Source organism: Microcaecilia unicolor, chromosome 1, assembly GCF_901765095.1.
Source record: "Microcaecilia unicolor chromosome 1, aMicUni1.1, whole genome shotgun sequence".
NCBI classification, from domain to species: Eukaryota; Metazoa; Chordata; class Amphibia; order Gymnophiona; family Siphonopidae; genus Microcaecilia; species Microcaecilia unicolor.
The window spans coordinates 226,609,309-226,628,391 of NC_044031.1; the positions used below are offsets into that span (position 1 = coordinate 226,609,309).

General features: G+C 40.5%; 1 protein-coding gene across 4 annotated transcripts in view; it reads left to right on the forward strand.

Annotated features, from left to right (window-relative positions):
• Positions 1 to 19,083, forward strand: part of FHOD3 (formin homology 2 domain containing 3) — a 942,952-nt gene that overhangs the window by 157,773 nt on the left and 766,096 nt on the right. For all 4 annotated transcript variants that reach the window (XM_030204545.1, XM_030204553.1, XM_030204563.1 and 1 more), the window contains exon 3: positions 9,577 to 9,641. In XM_030204545.1, coding sequence (XP_030060405.1) covers positions 9,577 to 9,641 — 65 coding nt within the window. The remainder of the gene's footprint in view (positions 1 to 9,576; positions 9,642 to 19,083) is intronic.

Here is a 19,083-nt window from a genome sequence, read left to right on the forward strand (position 1 = left end):
TCCACATCCATGAAAAGCAGTAGATTTTGCCTAGTGCTGCTAGAATATTGGTTGATTTTCTGTGTGTGTGCCTGTATATAAGTGTGTGTTTGTTTGTTTTTTAGCAAAATCAAAATGTAAAGCAGAGCTGATAGATTCTTCCTATATTGCATGAACATGATTAATCCCATGATAGTGATTTGAGGACATTGCATTTGCTTATAATGAGGTTAGCAGAAGAGTTTTGATCCAGCTTGAAGATTTTTGGAATTATAATGGCAAAAAATGGGCTTCTACAAAAATAACCATACTGGGTCAGACCAATGGCCAATCAAACCCAGTATCCTGCTTCCAGCAGTGGCCAATCCAGGTCACAAGTACCTGTCAGAAACCAAAATAGTAGCATCATTCCATGTTACCAAACCCATGGCAAGCAGTGACTCCCCCATGTCCATCTCAATAACAGACTAGGGCTCATTTTTGAAAGAGAAAAACATCTAAAATTGGCATAAAGCAGAATTGGATGTTTTTCTCACAAAAATGTCCAAATCAGTATTTTTGAAACCTATTTTTCAAATGTTTTTCTATGCTGTTGTTCTGCAGTGCATCCAAATCTTAACGGGGCATATTGGGGTGTGTTAAGGCCGGGATTTGGGCATTTTTCAGCTATAATGGTACAAAACAAAACCATCCAGGACTAAAAATAAGACATTTTGAGCTAGACCTGTTTTTATAACGAATAAGGCACAAAAAGGCCCTAAATGACAAGATGACCAATGGAGAGAATCAGGGGTGACCCCTCAATACACCCCCCAGTGGTCACTGACCCCCTCCCACCCACCAAAGATGTGAATAAAAATATGACTTACCAGCCTCTATGACAGTCTCAGATGTTAAACTCAGGTATATTAAAGCAGCATGCAGGTCCCTGGAGTAGTATACTGGTCAGTGCAGTACACTATGGAGTGGGGGACCCAGGTCCCTATCTCCGTCTACCTGTCACACTTGTGGTGGAAACTGTGACCTCTCCCAAAGTCACCAAAACCCTACTGTACCCATATATAGGTTCCCCCTTCACCCACAAGGGCTAATGTGTGTAGTTGAGGATAGTGGGTTTTGGAGGGCTCAGGGGACAAGATAAGGGAGCAAAGGTAAGATGCGTACCTAGGAGCATTTTTATGAAGTGCACAGAAATGCCCTCTAGGGTGCCCCAGTGCTCTCCTGGGATGTCTGGAGGACCAGTCTACTAAAAATGTTGGCTCCACCTACATCCCAATGGCATGAACTCTACGTTTTGCACTTTTTATTTTCAAAAATGGACCAAAATAAAATAAAAAGTCTAAAGCACAAAACTTTGTTCGAAACAATATTTTAAAAAAAGATGTTTTTCTTTTTTGAAAATGACCTTTTTTCCTATTCAGATTTTGGATGTTTTGTGCAAAATGTCCAAAGTCAGACTTGTACATCATATCGAAAATGCCCCTTAATGGACTTTTCCTCCAGGATCTTGTCCAAATCTTTTTAAAACCTAGATATGCTAACTACTGTTATCACATCCTCCAGCATCGTTCCGGAGCTTAACTATTCTTTGAGTGAAAAAATATTTCCTCCAATTTGTTTCAAAAGTATTTCCATATAATTTCATTGAGTGTCCCCTAGTCTTTGTGAATGAAAAACCAATTCACTTCTACTCATTCTACACTACTCAGGATTTTGTATACCTCAATCATATCTCCCCTCATCCGTCTCTTTTCCAAGCTAAAGTGCCCTAACCTCTTTAGCCTTTCCTCATAGAGGAGTTCCATCCCCTTTATCATTATGGTCGCACTTCTTTGAACCTTATCTAATTCTGCTATATCTTTTTTGAGATATGGCGACCAGAACTGAACGCAGTACTCCAGGTGAGGTCAAACCATGGAGTGATACAGAGGTATTATAGTATTATCGGTCTTATTCATCATCACTTTCCTAATAATTCCTAGCTTCCTGTTTGCTGTTGTTTTTTTTTACTGCCGCTACACACTGCTCTAGGGATGAAATATAAAATTAGCTTTTCATGCCTAGAGCAAACATAGTTTGACTTATTTATTCTGTAGAACTGGGGTGGGGTGGTTGAGAAAAGCTGCAATTTGTACATTTGCCTCGCAGTTTGTCCTCCAAATGCATCAATCTTACAAGGCATTAGTAATTGCTACCCAATTTAAACTAATCCTCTTCTAATTTAAACTAATCCTCTTCTTTGTCTGCTTTTAGTCTAATGGTTTCCTCCTTTTCCTTTTTTCTTCCAGTGTAATCAGAACCAGTATACTGATTCTTCATTCACATGTCCTCTGGGTATTTCACCCTTATTTAATATCCCAGTCGTTCCTCGTCTATCTTCATGCATCCAAATTTCCTTCTGGACTCACAATCGTCCCACAAGAGACTGTGCAACTCAGGCTTTAGAACTCAAAATTGGAAATTGTGTATGTAATTTTTAGGTGGGTGCCCACTAAAGCACTAGTGATCATCAAGCATTATGGTTTGGAATAAAAAATAAAGTGCAGTCCAGATATACCAAGCTCAAAGTCCTGAATTTCAAACGTGTCGACTTTGGTAAAATGGGGAAGTACCTGAAGGAGAATCTGGCAGACTGAGAGGAGATACGGGAACTAACAAAGTGTAGGCTAAACTTATGTTAGGAAAGTAAATAAAAGTAAGAGAGGTAAACAGGGTCCTGCAAGGAAGTGGCTAAAAGAGAAAGGCAAAAAGGCAGTGTCCACAAAGCTCAGAGGATCACAAAATATGTGGTAAAGTTGAAAGAGACTAAGAAAGAAATCAGGACAGCATGAGGCTCAAGACATAAAGAGAAGTGACAAGAAGGGTTTTTTTTCAGGTTTGTCAGGGAAAGGGGGACGGCCAGAGGTGGAATTTATAAGACCAAACGGTGCCAAGGAGAAACATATGGAGGGCAATATGAAAAAAGCAACAATGCTAAACAAATATTTCTCTCCAGTGTTCATGGAACAAGACTGGACAAGGGCTGCAGATGGCTAGTTGAAGTACATATGAGAATGGAGTAAAAAGACTGTTTATGAACAGTTTACTAATGTGGACAAAGCCATGGGACCAGATGAGAAACATCCAGGACAACAAAGGAGCACAGAGTCCTTTGAAGGATGTATTAGATTTTTAGAGACCAGAGAGGATTCATGAGATTGGAGAAGGGTAACTGTGGTCCTTTTATCACAAAAGCAGAAACAGAGAAGAGGTAAGAAACTACAGGCCAATCTGACTGCAGTGATGAAAAAAGTATTGGAGATGCTAATGAAGGAGAGAATAGAGAATTATCTTCAGTTCAATGGGTTTTAAAATCCTGGTCAACATGGTTGTACTAGGAGCAGATCGTGTTAAATTAATCCAATTGATTTCTCCATTAGGGTGATTAGAGATCTAGATTGAGGGCACATGTTGGATGTGGTCTACTTGGATATCATCAAAATGTTTGATACTGTTCTTTATAGGACACTTATGAATAACCTGAGCAGTCTGGGAGTAGTCCCCATGTGATAAACTGGATTATAAATTGTCCGGCCGATAATCAATAATGGTCAGTGATTTTTTAAGCACTGACCGTCATCCGCTAATTTAGTTCCAGATATTCCGTGCTAGACAGTGTGCTGGTACTGACACTGAATATCCAGGGCTAAAATGTCTCACAGTATCCACTGGAGCTTATGTGGTTTCCAGCCAATATTCAGCCAGGGCCCACATAAGACAGTTATGCGGGCCCTGCCTGAATACTGTCCAGCACCTGCAAAACTTTTTTTTGTACCCACAGTCCCCCTCTTGGCCCCCTGGAAAGCCCCCTCCTTCCCTCCATCTCCCCCAGCCCATGCCATGTAGAAGCCCCCTGCTCCCCCCCCCCAGAACGTCACCTTCTACCAATTACCGCTCCCCGGGCCTACCTTTGATCCCAGGTGGTCCAGTTAAGTGTTGGGAGCAGTAGAGTGTCCTGGCCTTTAAGTTGTGTGTCCGAAGTTAACTAGTAATTTTCAGTAGCACTTTACCAGATAGTGCCACTGAAAATGTCCGGTTAGCGTCCAAACTGAAATTGGCTATTTTGGGCGTGTTCTGGGGTGGAATCAGCACTTTGCCGGTTAAGTGCCAATATTCAGCACGTAACCATCCAGGGTAACTGCATAAACAGGACTGCATAAAAGTCAGTCCTATCTTTATGTGGTCCACCATAACTGGTTAAATGCTGAATATCATACTTAACTAGCTATGGTGTAGCCAGCTCCAGAAACCTGGAAATGTATTGCCAAAGCCCAGACATGGTCCAGCATTGAATTTCTGTGGATAATGCTGGCAGCGGTCAGCAAAATGCTGATCACTGCTGGCTGAATATCGACCCTTAGGAGTCAGCATTTACTTCTGCTCTGAGGCCTGTGTGTCAGCTAAAGACTTGTCTCAAGGAGTGTTGGGGAGCAATTGTTTTAAACCTCTCTGGCATTGAAAAGTACCTCAAAAATCCTAAAATTTGCATTGGAGCTTGGCTTCTTAATTGCCCCCCTTGGACATCCAACTTTGTAAAATCAGGTATTTATGCATATAACTAGCAGCACATTTAGAGCCCTGAATTAAGCTGCTCTGTTTTGACTTTTTTTCTTTGTAAAACAGCTGTTTGCATCATATATGCCAACAAATACTTATGTTTCCCACAGCCTTATAGATATTTTATAGAAGGGAAATGGGACTTGATATACCACCTTTCTGTGGTATTTTGCAACTACATTCAAAGCAGTTTACATATTTACAGGTACTTATTTTGTACCTGGGGCAATGGAGGGTTAAGTGACTTCCCCACAGTCACAAGGAGCTGTAGTGGGAATTGAACCCAGTTCCCCAGGATCAGAGTCTGCTGCACTAACCACTAGGCTACTCCTACACTAATCACTGTTCTAATTTTTTATAACTTTGTTTAGTTTAATATTTATTATTTATCATTTAACAGCAACCTAATACATACCATAATATACAAGGGTAGATTCATGAAAGTGCGCCAAAAGTTAGGTGGAAAAAAAATTGAGCTCTAAGCAGTAGTCTATAATGGCAAAGTTGTATTTGAGCGCTAAACTTTAAGCGTGAGCATTTATGCCATGTCAAAGGCTGGTGTAACTACTACTACTACCACTTATGATTTATGTAGTGGCACTAGACATACGCAACGCTGTACACTAAAACCCTTCCTCCCTATTCCCTAATGTGTCTATGACACATGAACCTTTTACAATATCACTCTGTATCTGTTATACTGGAACTGGCGATCGCCACCACGGTACTATGTAAGCCACATTGAGCCTGCAAATAGGTGGGAAAATGTGGGATACAAATGCAATAAATAAATAAATAAATAAATAAAATGGTGTAAATGCTCACGCCATCTCCAGTCCTGCGCTGCCCACATTCTCCACAATTTGCTAGAAGATCTGTTTATATCTTATTAGGCATTACCTGAATACCCTCTTAACGCTATGCGTTATATAAATGAGATGTGCTCACAGTAAATACGACTTTGGTAGCATGGAATATTGCTACTAATTGGGTTTCTGAAACTGAACCCCCTCCCCCCCCCCCAAAGGAGTAGCAAAACTGAGCAGAAGTGGTGAGAAACATACGGCTATATACACAAAAAAGCCCATCAAACCTTAATAAAGGGAAAACCAGATTGGATGAATCAGAGAGCAAATCAGATAAGCTAAATGATCTCCTATAGCACAAAGCTATTTCAGATCTGCAGCACTTCATACATATTAATCACTTGTCTCCTACACAGGATAAAACCTTTTGATTGTAATTTTATTTAATTTCATATTATCTAATTTTGAAGTATTTTAATGACAACACAATAAATCAGCGCTGAGGAAAAGATGAAGCAACCTGACACCCACTAGAAGGAGAGCATGGCGTTTGTTAGGTAAATGATGGATTAGCTCAGCAGTTCCCAAACTGGGTCCTAGAGGCACCCCAGCCAATCAGGTTTTCAGGATATTCACAACAAAATATTCATGAGAGAGATTTGTATGCAATGGAGGAAGTGCATGTAAATATCTCTTATGAATATTCATGGAGATCCTGAAAACTTGCTTGGCTGGGGTGCCTCCAGGATCAGGTTTGGGAATCAGTAGATTAGTTGATGAGCTCTTGAGTGTTGTTTTTGTCTTGGTTTGTTGATCTGTTGAATTTTTGATATTGGTCTTGGGAATTTGGTTTATCAATAAATAAATGAAAAAGAGCTGAAATGTGCTAAAAATCATGCCCTATGCAGTAAGGTTTTAACATAGCACCTTTATGAAAGTACCTGTAAGTGAAGGATTATCACATGCAAAAGAGCCTTTCTGAGTTCAGGGTAAATGGTATTGTATGCTGATCTCCACACACTCTTTACTGTGGGTCTGATAGAGTCAGAAAGTTTCAAAACCAGTTTTACATCATTGTTTTTCAATTTGTGCCTGTGCCTGGCCTGGCCAGATAAAAGCTGACCAGAGGAGCCTGTCAGAGGAGAGGAACAGAAATAGGTAGTATCATGAGCTATGTATTTTTCTGAAGGATGTTGTAGGTAGGGGACCAATTGAATGTGTGTATTACTGGGCATGGGAGAGGGAGCTGAATGGGGCCTTTCAGGAGGGATGTTTGATAACATTCATGAGGATTTTGCATGCCAACTTCACTAATGAACTTTGACTTTAACTTTAGAATGGCCTTCTTAAGATGGCTCCGTTCTGCATATCATTAGTTATGTCGATAGCATGTTAATAAGAACATAAGAATAGCCATACTGGGTCAGACCAATGGTCTATCTAGCCCAGCATCCTGCTTCCAACAGTGGCCAATCCAGGTCACAAGTACCTGGCCAAAACCCAAATAGTAGCAACAGTCCATGCTACCAATCCCGGGGGCATGCATTAAAAATCAGATTATCATATTTTAACCCAGATTAGTACATAAACCCCTCAGAGTCTCATCTGAAGGCTACGCTGACTAAGTAGGAGCTTCTAGTTCACTGAGGTCATCTGGGACAACTCAACTGTTACAACAAAACTTTCTCAGTCATAGATCCCACCTTAACGAATGCTCTCCCTCTGGAGAGTCGTTCCAAATCTGATTACATTTTCGAAGAAAGGTTAAAGCCCTAATCTCCACAGAAGCTTTAGAAAGCCTGATTCAGTTTCATTTTCACATTCTTTTCTATAACGCAGGATTCAAAGTGATTCAAGGAGTAGAAAAACTCGATTTGATACCGTTTTTTTCAACTGTATGTCATTCATGTCAGTATCAAATACTTTCATCCAGTAGTTTCTGCTGATGTATATTTTAAAGTACTTGTAACTCATTAAGTACTTTAATTGGTTCTAAATTTACTAAATAGACCAATTAAATAAGAACTTTATTTTTCTTTTCTTTAAATATCTTGGCTGTCATTACAAAGAGTGCAATTCATACCTTGCTGAGGCAGAATTAAAAAGCTTTCTGCACCTGGTTGACTGAAGTTTCTCTGATACGTGAAGCGAGAAACCCTTCATTCTCTGAGCATCAGTTTTTGGCAACAAACTTGTTTTAATAAACTGGATGGTTTAAGACTATGAGGGAATGGGGATTAATTAAATATTAGGAGGATAGGGGCATCCAGGTCTGGAAACATCTCTCACACAGGAACAGTGGAATCATTGTAGGATTGGCTAGTCTGACGACCATCCATCATATATGAGTAGTCACTGTGCTAGATCTCCTTTATGAGTTAATTTTTAAAATATGTTTTAAAGTACTATGATCCTCTCAGAATGTCCCATGTACTGTAGGTTCTATAACAGTTTCAGTGGCGTACCTAGGTTGGCTGCCACCCAGGGCGGGTTGCTGCTACGCCCCCTCGGCACATCACCCCCCTAGCGCACCCCCTCCTTGGCGCATCACTCATCTCCCCCGAAGTGCATCATCCTCACCACATGGGGGTGCATGAAGCAGTTGCACAGCAGTCAGCTCTGCTGCTCCCCTGCCACAGAACAGGAAGTAACATCAAAGGAGGCAGGGAACTCGCAGGGCCGACATCCGCCCGACTGCTCTGTGTACCCCCTTGCTGCATGAACCCGGGGTGGACTACCCCCACCGCCCCACTCTTGGTGCGGTACTGGACAGGTTTTTTTTAGATTGATGTGACTAGCAGTCTAGATTATTGTAACTCATTATATCTAGGTCTTACAAAAACTGGTCTTAAGAGACTTCAGTTGATTCAGAACACAGCTGTTTGTTTCGTAACAGATGGCAAGAAGTTTGATCATATAGCACCTGTTTTGAAAGGATTGCAGTGGCTACCAACTTCAGCCAGGATTACATTTAAGATGCTGTATTTGGTGTTTAAGGCATTTTATCTGGAAGCACCAGTGTATTTATGGGACAAATTATTCAAGCAACAGTATTTTTGACTGCTGTGTTCATCTCAGCGTTGTTTATTATAGCTTCCATCACTCCAAGTTGTGAAATTAACTTCCACAAGAAACATAACTTTTTGTTACATTGGTCCTCTCTTATGGAGCTACCTTGGGTTTCTTAGGATCCTCAAAATATGAATGTTCGAGAATGTCTTTGTCTTTGATGTATCATAGACATATTAAGTCAATTTCTGACTGTGATGATTGGAAACGCCCACACCTAAATTTAAGTGCAGAGCACCCATATTCTGTAATTACATGTGTAACTCAAAACCGTATCCCCGATCTGCCCCCGAAATAACAATGACCCACCCATTTCCATGCCCTTTTTTTCAGGCCGTGCGTAAATTTTAGACGTGGATCCCACACCTAAATGTACACGGGAAGACCCAATTGAATCTAGCTAGTGCCAATAATTGCTTGTTAAAATGACAATTATTGGCACTAAGTAGCTCATTATTCAATATTTCATACGCACATTGGACACGCATCTAAAGTTTTACACAGAAGTTTTGGCGGCTTTTATAGAATCAGGGGGATAACTTACTCAGGTAGCAGCTGAATATCGGCACAATATAGATAATCATTTGGCCTGCTCATGCTCCTCCTATTACTTGGCCTATAAATATACAGATAGTATCTGTATGTTTTAATAGGATGATTATACATTAGTCGGCTGCCAGCCTATTCATAATTGGCTTTGAATATCAGACCCTATAGGTTATAAAAGGGTGGTGAAATGGTTGAAACTTTGAGGTAAAAGACATCAAAATGAGATATAAGCGCAGTCCACAGGCTGGAAAATTATGTACTGCATCATAAGTTTATAGTCATGTGATCTCATCCTGTGGGTTTGCAAATTTCAATCGAGGAAGTAGAATGAAAGATTTGCATATATGAAGAGTGCACTGAAGTTCATTTTACATTATAGTTACATCATGAGAGACAGTAACTCATTCTGTATTAGGTTTATGCCTTTCACTCCTGGGGTGCTCTGTTATTCTTTCAAACTTTTTTTAATGAAAGCTGATGGAAAGGAAATGAGGCAGTGGGGGTTGGTTATGCACAGCCATTTTTCAAAGTGTAGGATTATGCATGAAAATCTCATATCTCTCTCTCTCTCTTTCAGAAGGGGCAAGAAGCATAGCATCGTCCTGAGGACTCAGCTCTCTGTGAGAGTCCATGCATGTATCGGTGAGTCTGTTTTTCATTATTTGAACTAGAGAAGAGTTCAATGAATGCAAAATACGCGTGAACCATTTTTTTCTTTGAGTATTTTGTTCAAATGTCCATTTTTAAATCTAAAAGAAAGAGTCTTGTGTAGCTTTTCACTTTTTCAGCAGCATGTATTTTTAAATTGTATTTTATGCAAAGGTATTGCATGTACTGTATAGTGGAATCAGCTCAATGCTTCTCTAATGTCTGAATTTTATTGTGTGTGTCAAGTTGGGGGCTGTGAAACTTCTTGCTGAAGATTTAATTGTGTTATTTTATGACATGTGATATTCAAACATCTGAGTCTTGTGGATCTAACCCACTCACATGACCAGCATGCCGTGTCAAAATTTTTGAAGTACTGTGGTGAGGTTATTGGTGTCATGAAAGGCAGCTGTAATCACTACTAAAATCTGGTAGCACTGTTCTGATGTAGTATATCTTCAGGCATTACAGAGGAGATGGGAATTGGGATGCTCATTTGGGATTCCATGGTTCCATAAATTTCATTCAATAATACTCAGGATTTCCTCTTTCTCTTTCCTAGCTATTGCAGTGCCAATTCTACAATGGCTTCTGAGTATGCCTATTCCATTATAGAATACTGGCACACTGAAATTTAGGTGTACCAACCAAGGAGGTTTGATGGACAGGAGATGACGTGACATCACAAGGCTGAAGCCTGTCCACCAAAGGAGGTTTTAATTTTCCCCAATGCAGGCTCCGCCATCTTCGTACACTCAAAGCAATGTAATTGATAGGGTGACAAGGTCCACCTATTTGTTTCAGGCCAGATAATGGGCCAAGAATGCTCCTGCCATCTCCTGTTAATCAAACCTCCTTGGTGCCAACTTATACAATGTTGATTGCTGGTGTAAGTTGGTATGCTTAAGAATAACATACAATGATATTATTCCATAACTTGTGTGTATCACATGGCGATACTCCTATGACATATTCGTTCTCCACCTATGTTTCTGCCGTCTTGCAGTTGCAAGGTAAGCAACTTATGTGTGCCAGTTACAGAACAGGTACCAAATGATAGGCGCTACTGCCATGCCAATTTTCAGCACAAAAAAAGCACTTTAACGAATGCAAGGCACCAAAATGGAGCAATAGTGGCAGATCCATATGAAAACACACTTATGCAGTCATTTATAGAATAGCGCCTAAGTGTTTCCGTGCAGATCTGCAAAGGGGGCATGGCCATAGGAGGGGCATGGGTGGGCCAGAGGCACTGTTCCCTCTAAGCTGTTCAGGAGTCCACCAGCTGCATTGTTGCCAGTAGGAGGTTGTGCTTCAATATTGTGTTTTCAGTCACTAGAGACAAGCAGGTTACCTGGAATCCAGCAGAGCTTGCCTGCCCCTCACTCAGAGTCCCTTTTACTAAGCCACAGTAGGCTCTACGCATGTGCAGTGCTCACCCAAATGAGACTACTGCTAGGCCAGCATGCCCTCCTGGCGGTAATTTTAGATTTGGTGTGCGCCCATAATGCGTGAACAAATTATTTAGTTATTTCTTCCTAGATGCGCCAGTTCCGGTGGTAATTGGCACTTGGCCTATGCTGACCAGTCACTGTGCATGTAGCACGTGACCCTTTACCACTAGATCAATGGGCGTGATTAAGGGCTCAGGCCGGTTTTGGGCGTGCGCTGGTTTCATTTTTACCACAGGCCCTTTTCCCGTCCCATTAAAAAAAGCCATTTTTTATAGATGCGGTAAAAACTGGCCCAGCACGTGCCCAATTCACGTGCCTACATTACTGCAGGCCACTTTTTACTGCAGCTTAGTAAAAGGACCCCTGAAGAAAATGTGCGTAGTGTTATAGAATTCGGGGGATTTACAACCATTTCAGTTGGTGTAACTCCACATGTCCAAAGCTGAGTGTGAATCCTGGTGCTACACAGTATTTTATAAAAGTTGCCAATCCTGGAATGCCTGTTAGAGAATACCATTTATGGAATTTCACCCTGAATTGATTGTTGAGTAATGATTAGTACTCCTCCCCTGGAGTTGTGAGCACTACCTTCACAACATCCTCAGGCTTGTAAGGAGCAGAAGCTGTACTTGAACATTAAAGGAAGCTTTCCAATGTGTCACTATACAATGCTGCAGCTATGAGTCAGGGTGGCCCTGTGCTTTGCTTTTAGCATGTGTATAGTTTCCTCGGGTCCATTCATCCTTTTCATAAGTTGGCAGTCCCTTTAAGTAATTTTGATATGCACTGCACATATTCTAAAATAATAATACTGTGAATATCTCAAAATGAAAAGGATGAGGCTTGTGTTGCATCGTGGGCATATCTCTCTAGACAAATATTCTGTTTCCTTGTTTGTGACGAATCATGCTATCTTCTTGCTTTCAGATAATATACGTCATTTAATAGCAGGAATTCCCAGTTTTCTGTTTTTTAGGAGTGGATTCCATTTTATTTGACCAACTTTGTCACTCCTATTTATAATACTCATTGCTGTATGATAAATGCCTTATGATATACAAAAAAGTCTGGGAACATTACACCAAATATATCCTTAGGTGCTTTTTAGATTAGTAAGTGAGATTCTAACGGATTTCTGTTTCCATAAGAATGCAGATAATATTTTGTCAATCTGTTTATCTAAAATGAATTGTGAAGCAATAAAGGGATCATGCTTAGTATCTAATTAATTTTGGGGTAAATCATCATTTTAATTGTTTCCATTCTTCCCCACCATGATAAATGAAGGGGATGTCATGTAGAACTCAAGGATTTTAAGGAGATTATAGGCTCCTTTTACTAAGCGGGCTTACTTCTCACAATACAGGAAGTAACGCCGGGCTACCACAGCAGCCTGACGGTACTTCCCACCCCTAGTGCGCTGTCATTTGCTGCTCTAAAATATTAATTTTTGTAGCGCCAAAGTATACCCGGCGGTAATCAGGCAGTACTGCGTTAACGCGGGAGCCCTTACCACCACCTCAATGGGTGGTGGTAATGGCTCCTCCGAAATGGCCGTGCGGCAAGTGCTGCATGGCCATTTCCTGCAGGAAGGCAAGACTTCCCTTTTACCAGCTGCGGTAAAAGGGGGCCTCAGTGCACGTGTATAACATGCGCCGATGCCAGAGCCAGCCCCCTTTTGCCGCAGTTGGTAAACAGGGCCCTATATGTTTTCCATTGTGTTTAAGTGTAGCTGATATATCAGGATATAAATCTATACCCAAATATTGCATTTTAATGGGGGACTAAACCATATTGACGTATTAAGTCTGGATGAGCATAGATATTTAAGGGCAGGACCTCAGATTTTGATTGATTTATTTTGTATCCAGAGAATTGTGAAAAACTGTGGGTAAGAGAGAAGAGTGTAGATAAAAAGACAGTCGGGGTTAGACATGTATATTAGAATATCGTCTGCAAATGCAGATATTTTATAATCAATATGTTTGTATTTTATCTCTGTAATCTGTGTATGGCATTATATTGCTAAGATAAGTGGTTCAAGGGCTATATTAGAAATGTAAGGAGAAAGAGGACAGCCTTGACGAGTACCTCTTTCCAGAGAGAAAGAATTAGATAGGTGATTATTTGCCAAAATCCAGGCCATGGGATTAGTGTAAGAGTTTGACTTTATCAATATATAAAGGGCAAAAACCAAACCAATGCATAACATGAAAGAGGTAGGCCAATTCCACCCTGTCAAAGACTTTCTTGGCATCTAGATAAATCACAATGACAGGATCAGAGTATCATTTCGCTATGTCAGTCAGATGAAAAAGAGTCTTACCTGGCTTAAAGTCAACCTGACTGGGGGATTGTTATTTTACTGATTACTTTTTTCATTCTATTTACCAAGATTTTAGTGAACATTTTATAATCCATATTTCATAGCAAAATGGGCTGATAATTTTGCACTAACTGAGGATCTTTATTGGGTTTGGGAACAACCGTAATTACTGCATCTGAGAATTGTGTTTGTACATATTTTGAAAAATTGGGCTGTTTTACCAAGCTATGGCAAAAGGGGACCAGCGCTGGCATCGGTGTGTGTTTTACATGAGTGCCGAGGCCCCCTTTTACCGCAGCTGGTAAAAGGGAAGTCTTGCTTTCCTACAGGAAATGGCCAGGCAGCAAGTAAAGCACTAGCCGTGCAGCCGTTTTGGGGTGGAACACTTATCGCCACCCATTGAGTCGGCGGTAAGGGCTCCTGCATTAACCCAGCGGTAACCGGCACTGCCCGATTACTGCCGGGTACAGTCCGGCGTTACAAATATAAAAACAATTTTGTAGTGCTGGAAATGATGGCACGCTAGGGGTGGGAACTACCGCCGGGGTGCTTAGGTTGCCCGGTGGTACTTCTTGTATAGCGAGCGGTAAGCCCACATTGGGCTTACCGCCGCTTAGTAAAAGGAGCCCTTAGTGAATTATAAAAAGTTTTTAAATAGGGAATCAAAGTTTGTTTGAATATCTTAAAGAATTCTGCTGTTAAACAATCTGGGCCGGGCACTTTGCCTGAATGGAGCTCTTTGAGTGCTGTAAAGATATCTTCATCAGTAATCATATTGGTTAAGATCTTGTTATCTAATTCTGTTAATTGGGATCTTTGAAGAGAAGATAAAAACTGATTAGTTAGGTCTTGAGACTCATTAACCTCTTATTGATATAATTTACTGTAAAATTGGTGAAATATCTGTGAAATTCCTTTCAGGGAAATGGTGGAATATTGGTACAATCTTTCATTGCAGGAATATGTATTTTTGACTTTTTCTGTTTAAGGTAATTTGCAAGCATTTTACAGCTTTTGATTTTTTCTAAAAAATAAAAAAAGTTCTTGCTGAGCTTGCTCACTAGCAAGTTTATTATAAGAGTATTGAAACTGATATAGAGTTTGTAGATGAGATTTTTTGTTTGTTTGGATGTATAATTGTTCAGCATCTTTAATCAGAGTTTCCAAAATTGCTAAAGATGCCTTTATTTATAGTGAAAAGCTGAGATTGATATCAATTTGCCTCGTAGTGAGGCTTTAAAGGCTTCTCATATGACTGTTGGGTCACTTTCAGGCAGGGAATTAAATTGAAATAATTCAGACATTAAGTTATTGATTCTAGATTTGATTTCTTCATTTAGAATTTGTAAATTAACTCTCCACAAGGAAGATTTATGAGGAGTTTCAAAAGGGCTACTAATTTTTAGCGTAATAAGAGCGTGATTTGAGATAATTGGATTTATATGAGTTTCTAAAACTTTGGATAAGACAGAGGAGGAAACCAAGAAAAAACTATTATGGAAAAATTTGAGTGTGGGGAAGAGTAATAAGTGCATTCTGTTGCATCAGGATGTAATTGTCTCCATGGATCCTTTAAGTGGAATTGTGGCATTAGGAATTTTAATGTAATATGTGCTCTAGTTCTAGAATATTTAGAAGTTGAGGGGCTCTTTTACAAAGGTGCACCCAAAAGTGGCATGCGGTAGTGTGGGCGCATGTATTGGACACACGGTGGACCTTTTCTTCACTGCGTCTGGAAAAAAAGGTGTTTTGGGGGGGGGGGGGCAGGAAATGGACGTGTGGCAAAATGAAAACCAGTGAGTGTCTATTTATTGCCTGAGCCCTTAATGCCACCCATTGTCTTAGCGTGGATTGTGGATTGTGGACTGCACCGCGTAGCTTATTGCTCCTCATTTTGAGAGGTTCAGATGCTTAATCTATACACGTCAATTTGTTAACCCCTGAGAAAGGCTTTGTAGCCGAAACATGGACCATGTAGGGTCCCAATAAACTCTGATTTTGGTGCTCTTACCACCATGGTTTCAGTACTTTGGACTTGGTTCTCTTCCACCCTTGTGTACTTTGCTTCTTTTGGCTTGTTTGTGGAAGACGTGGACCTCCTTTTCTTTGTGCTCCACTATTTTTTCTACAACTGTAGCATTCAGATCTTTATGAAGTAGTATTGAAACACCATTTTTCCTACCGGAAGAGGGTATATCTACAGAGAAAGAAATCCAATGAAGTCCTGACAAATACTGTGATAAATATGGCATGTGAATTTCCTGTAAGTAAATTATGGAGGGTTTTTAATCTTTTAAGATAGGTAAAGACTTTCTTTCTTTTTACTGGATGACACAGTCCATTAACATTCCAGGAGATTACGTTTAGAACTGTGTTATTATTAATTTGTTGTGCCATGAGTTGTTAGCATAAGCAATAATTATTGGAGATGAAAAAGGACATATCAATAAGTAAAATTTGTGTACAATATCTATTCCAGGAGATATATCAAGCTGTCTCAGAAGGAAAAAATGGAAGGAAAAAAACAACGGCAAAAATAGAGTGAACTAACCTTGGATATTCAGTGCTGGGGTACTTTCGGCTCGCAACACTGAATGTCTGGGTATGTCCACCAACCTGGAAGTTAACCTATAATTTTATTCTCGTTATCTTTCATGGCAAAATCATGGGAGTTGGCTTGTATGATTGTTTTTCCTTTTATTGTATTCAATACCTTTGGAACATTATAGGAAAGAAGTGGGGAAAGCATGCAGAACATGGCTCATGGAATTCTTTCCAACTTCTCTGCATGTATGTCCTGAGTCTGTATTTTTATTTTTTATTGGTAGCATTTGTATCCCACATTTTCCCACCAATTTGCAGGCTCAATGTGGCTTACATTTGCCATAATGGCGGTTGCGTGCTTGTATACATCTCTGTTTTTATCTGTTTTTAGGTCGGTCATTGAAGAAGAGGTCTATAGTATTGTTCGCTCACTGACTCTGACGAAGTCTTTGGTAGTTCCTTGTTGTACAGTTGTTATGAGGGGTTTGGCTTCACAGTAGCTCCAGTGTTAACTTTGATTGTTAACAAGTCATTGAATTTGGGTAGTGTACCAGAAAAATGCAAGGTTTCAATGGTGAACCCACTTAAAAAAAAACAGTTCTTTGGAAGGTACAGGCCGATTTCAGTTGTGCCTTTTGTATTGAAAGTAGTGGAGAAGGTGGTTTTACATCAATTGGTTGAGTTTGTTGATGAAGTTGGGTGTTTGGATAACTATCAATATGAATTTAGAACAGGACATGGTGTTGAAACTCTGCTGCTGTCATCAGTAGATGTGATGAGACAGGGGATGGATAAAGGCTTGACTTTCTGTCTTGTTTCACTAGACGTTTCATCAGCATTTAATACTGTGGACATTTTCTTGTTAGAAAAATTGAAAGGAGTTGGGATAGGTGGGGTGGTGTTGAGTTGGTTTGCATTATTTTTAAAAGGGCATTGTATGCAGGTTCTGAACGGTGGGAAGTCTTCTCAAGTAATTACAATATTAAGACCTGTACCGCAGGGGTCAGCTCTTTCCACTTTGCTATTTAATATTTACATGGCATCTCTAGGTAAGGTGTTTGGTGACTTGCAGGTAGAGCATAGGATTTATGCAGATGATGCAAGGGGGGTTGAATTGGTTAAGTGAAAAATTGAAGATGCGTATGACAGCTGTAGGAGAATGGATGTGAACCAATAGGTTAGCCTTAAATTAAATAAGTCTGAACTGATGCTTTTTGGAAAGGATGAAGATTTCCTCCAGTGTCAAACTATGAAGGTGGGAGAGATTGAATTACCTGTGAGAGATAAACTGCGTGTGTTGGTTGTGATTCTGGATCCTCAGCTGTCTATGCAGGATCAAATTTTGAATATGGTAAAATCTGCATTTTTTCAGCTTTGGTTGTTGACAAGGTTGAAACCTGTGTTATCTAGATGTGATTTCAGGTCAGTGGTCCAGAGTCTGGTGATTTCTCGGATAGATTACTGCAATGCACTGTATTTGGGAATTGCTAAATCTAGGATTCAGTCATTGCAGACTATCCGGAATGCAGCAGCCAGGTACTGGCTGGGGTGCCATGGTTTGAACATGTCACCAGTACTTTGTTTGCTGCACTGATTACCAATTGCATCTCACGTGCAATATAAGATTGTATGGTTAAATCCCCATGTGTTGTACTTACCATCAATCCTGTGGTATTTTAAACAAGGTGATTACTGTGTATCGCCCGAAAAGGGTTTTGTGCTCAGAAAATTCTGTGTTACTTGCAAACAATAAAATGAGTACTGTGAAATATGCTGCAAATTGGGCAGCAGCATTTTCAATCGCTGGACCACAGTTCTGGAACGATTTGCCTGAATTCTTAAGGCTTTGGAGAAGTATGGAACAGTTCGGCAATGGTCTGAAAACATATTTGTATGTGAAAGCTTGGGGATTGGCACCTCTGTTATGAACTAAGTGTGAGTAGTTTTCTGTCTGTTTGTGGATTTTATTATGAACATTTTTATGTACTCTGCTTAGCTATAGGTGGAATAGAAATTATTAAATAAATAAAAACATGTTTTCTGAGTTGTGTGTGTATGTGAGTTTCTTTGTGGGCTGCGTTGTGTGTGTATGAATTTTCTTTGTGGGCTGTATGTCTGTATATGTTCGTACAGTGGTGGAAATAAGTATTTGATCCCTTGCTGATTTTGTAAGTTTGCCCACTGACAAAGACATGAGCAGCCCATAATTGAAGGGTAGGTTATTGGTAACAGTGAGAGATAGCACATCACAAATTAAATCCGGAAAATCACATTGTGGAAAGTATATGAATTTATTTGCATTCTGCAGAGGGAAATAAGTATTTGATCCCCCACCAACCAGTAAGAGATCTGGCCCCTACAGACCAGGTAGATGCTCCAAATCAACTCGTTACCTGCATGACAGACAGCTGTCGGCAATGGTCACCTGTATGAAAGACACCTGTCCACAGACTCAGTGAATCAGTCAGACTCTAACCTCTACAACTGGCCAAGAGCAAGGAGCTGTCTAAGGATGTCAGGGACAAGATCATACACCTGCACAAGGCTGGAATGGGCTACAAAACCATCAGTAAGACGCTGGGCGAGAAGGAGACAACTGTTGGTGCCATAGTAAGAAAATGGAAGAAGTACAAAATGACTGTCAATCGACAAAGATCTGGGGCTCCATGCAAAATCTCACCTCGTGGGGTATCCTTGATCATGAGGAAGGTTAGAAATCAGCCTACAACTACAAGGGGGGAACTTGTCAATGATCTCAAGGCAGCTGGGACCACTGTCACCACGAAAACCATTGGTAACACATTACGACATAACGGATTGCAATCCTGCAGTGCCCGCAAGGTCCCCCTGCTCCGGAAGGCACATGTGACGGCCCGTCTGAAGTTTGCCAGTGAACACCTGGATGATGCCGAGAGTGATTGGGAGAAGGTGCTGTGGTCAGATGAGACAAAAATTGAGCTCTTTGGCATGAACTCAACTCGCCGTGTTTGGAGGAAGAGAAATGCTGCCTATGACCCAAAGAACACCGTCCCCACTGTCAAGCATGGAGGTGGAAATGTTATGTTTTGGGGGTGTTTCTCTGCTAAGGGCACAGGACTACTTCACCGCATCA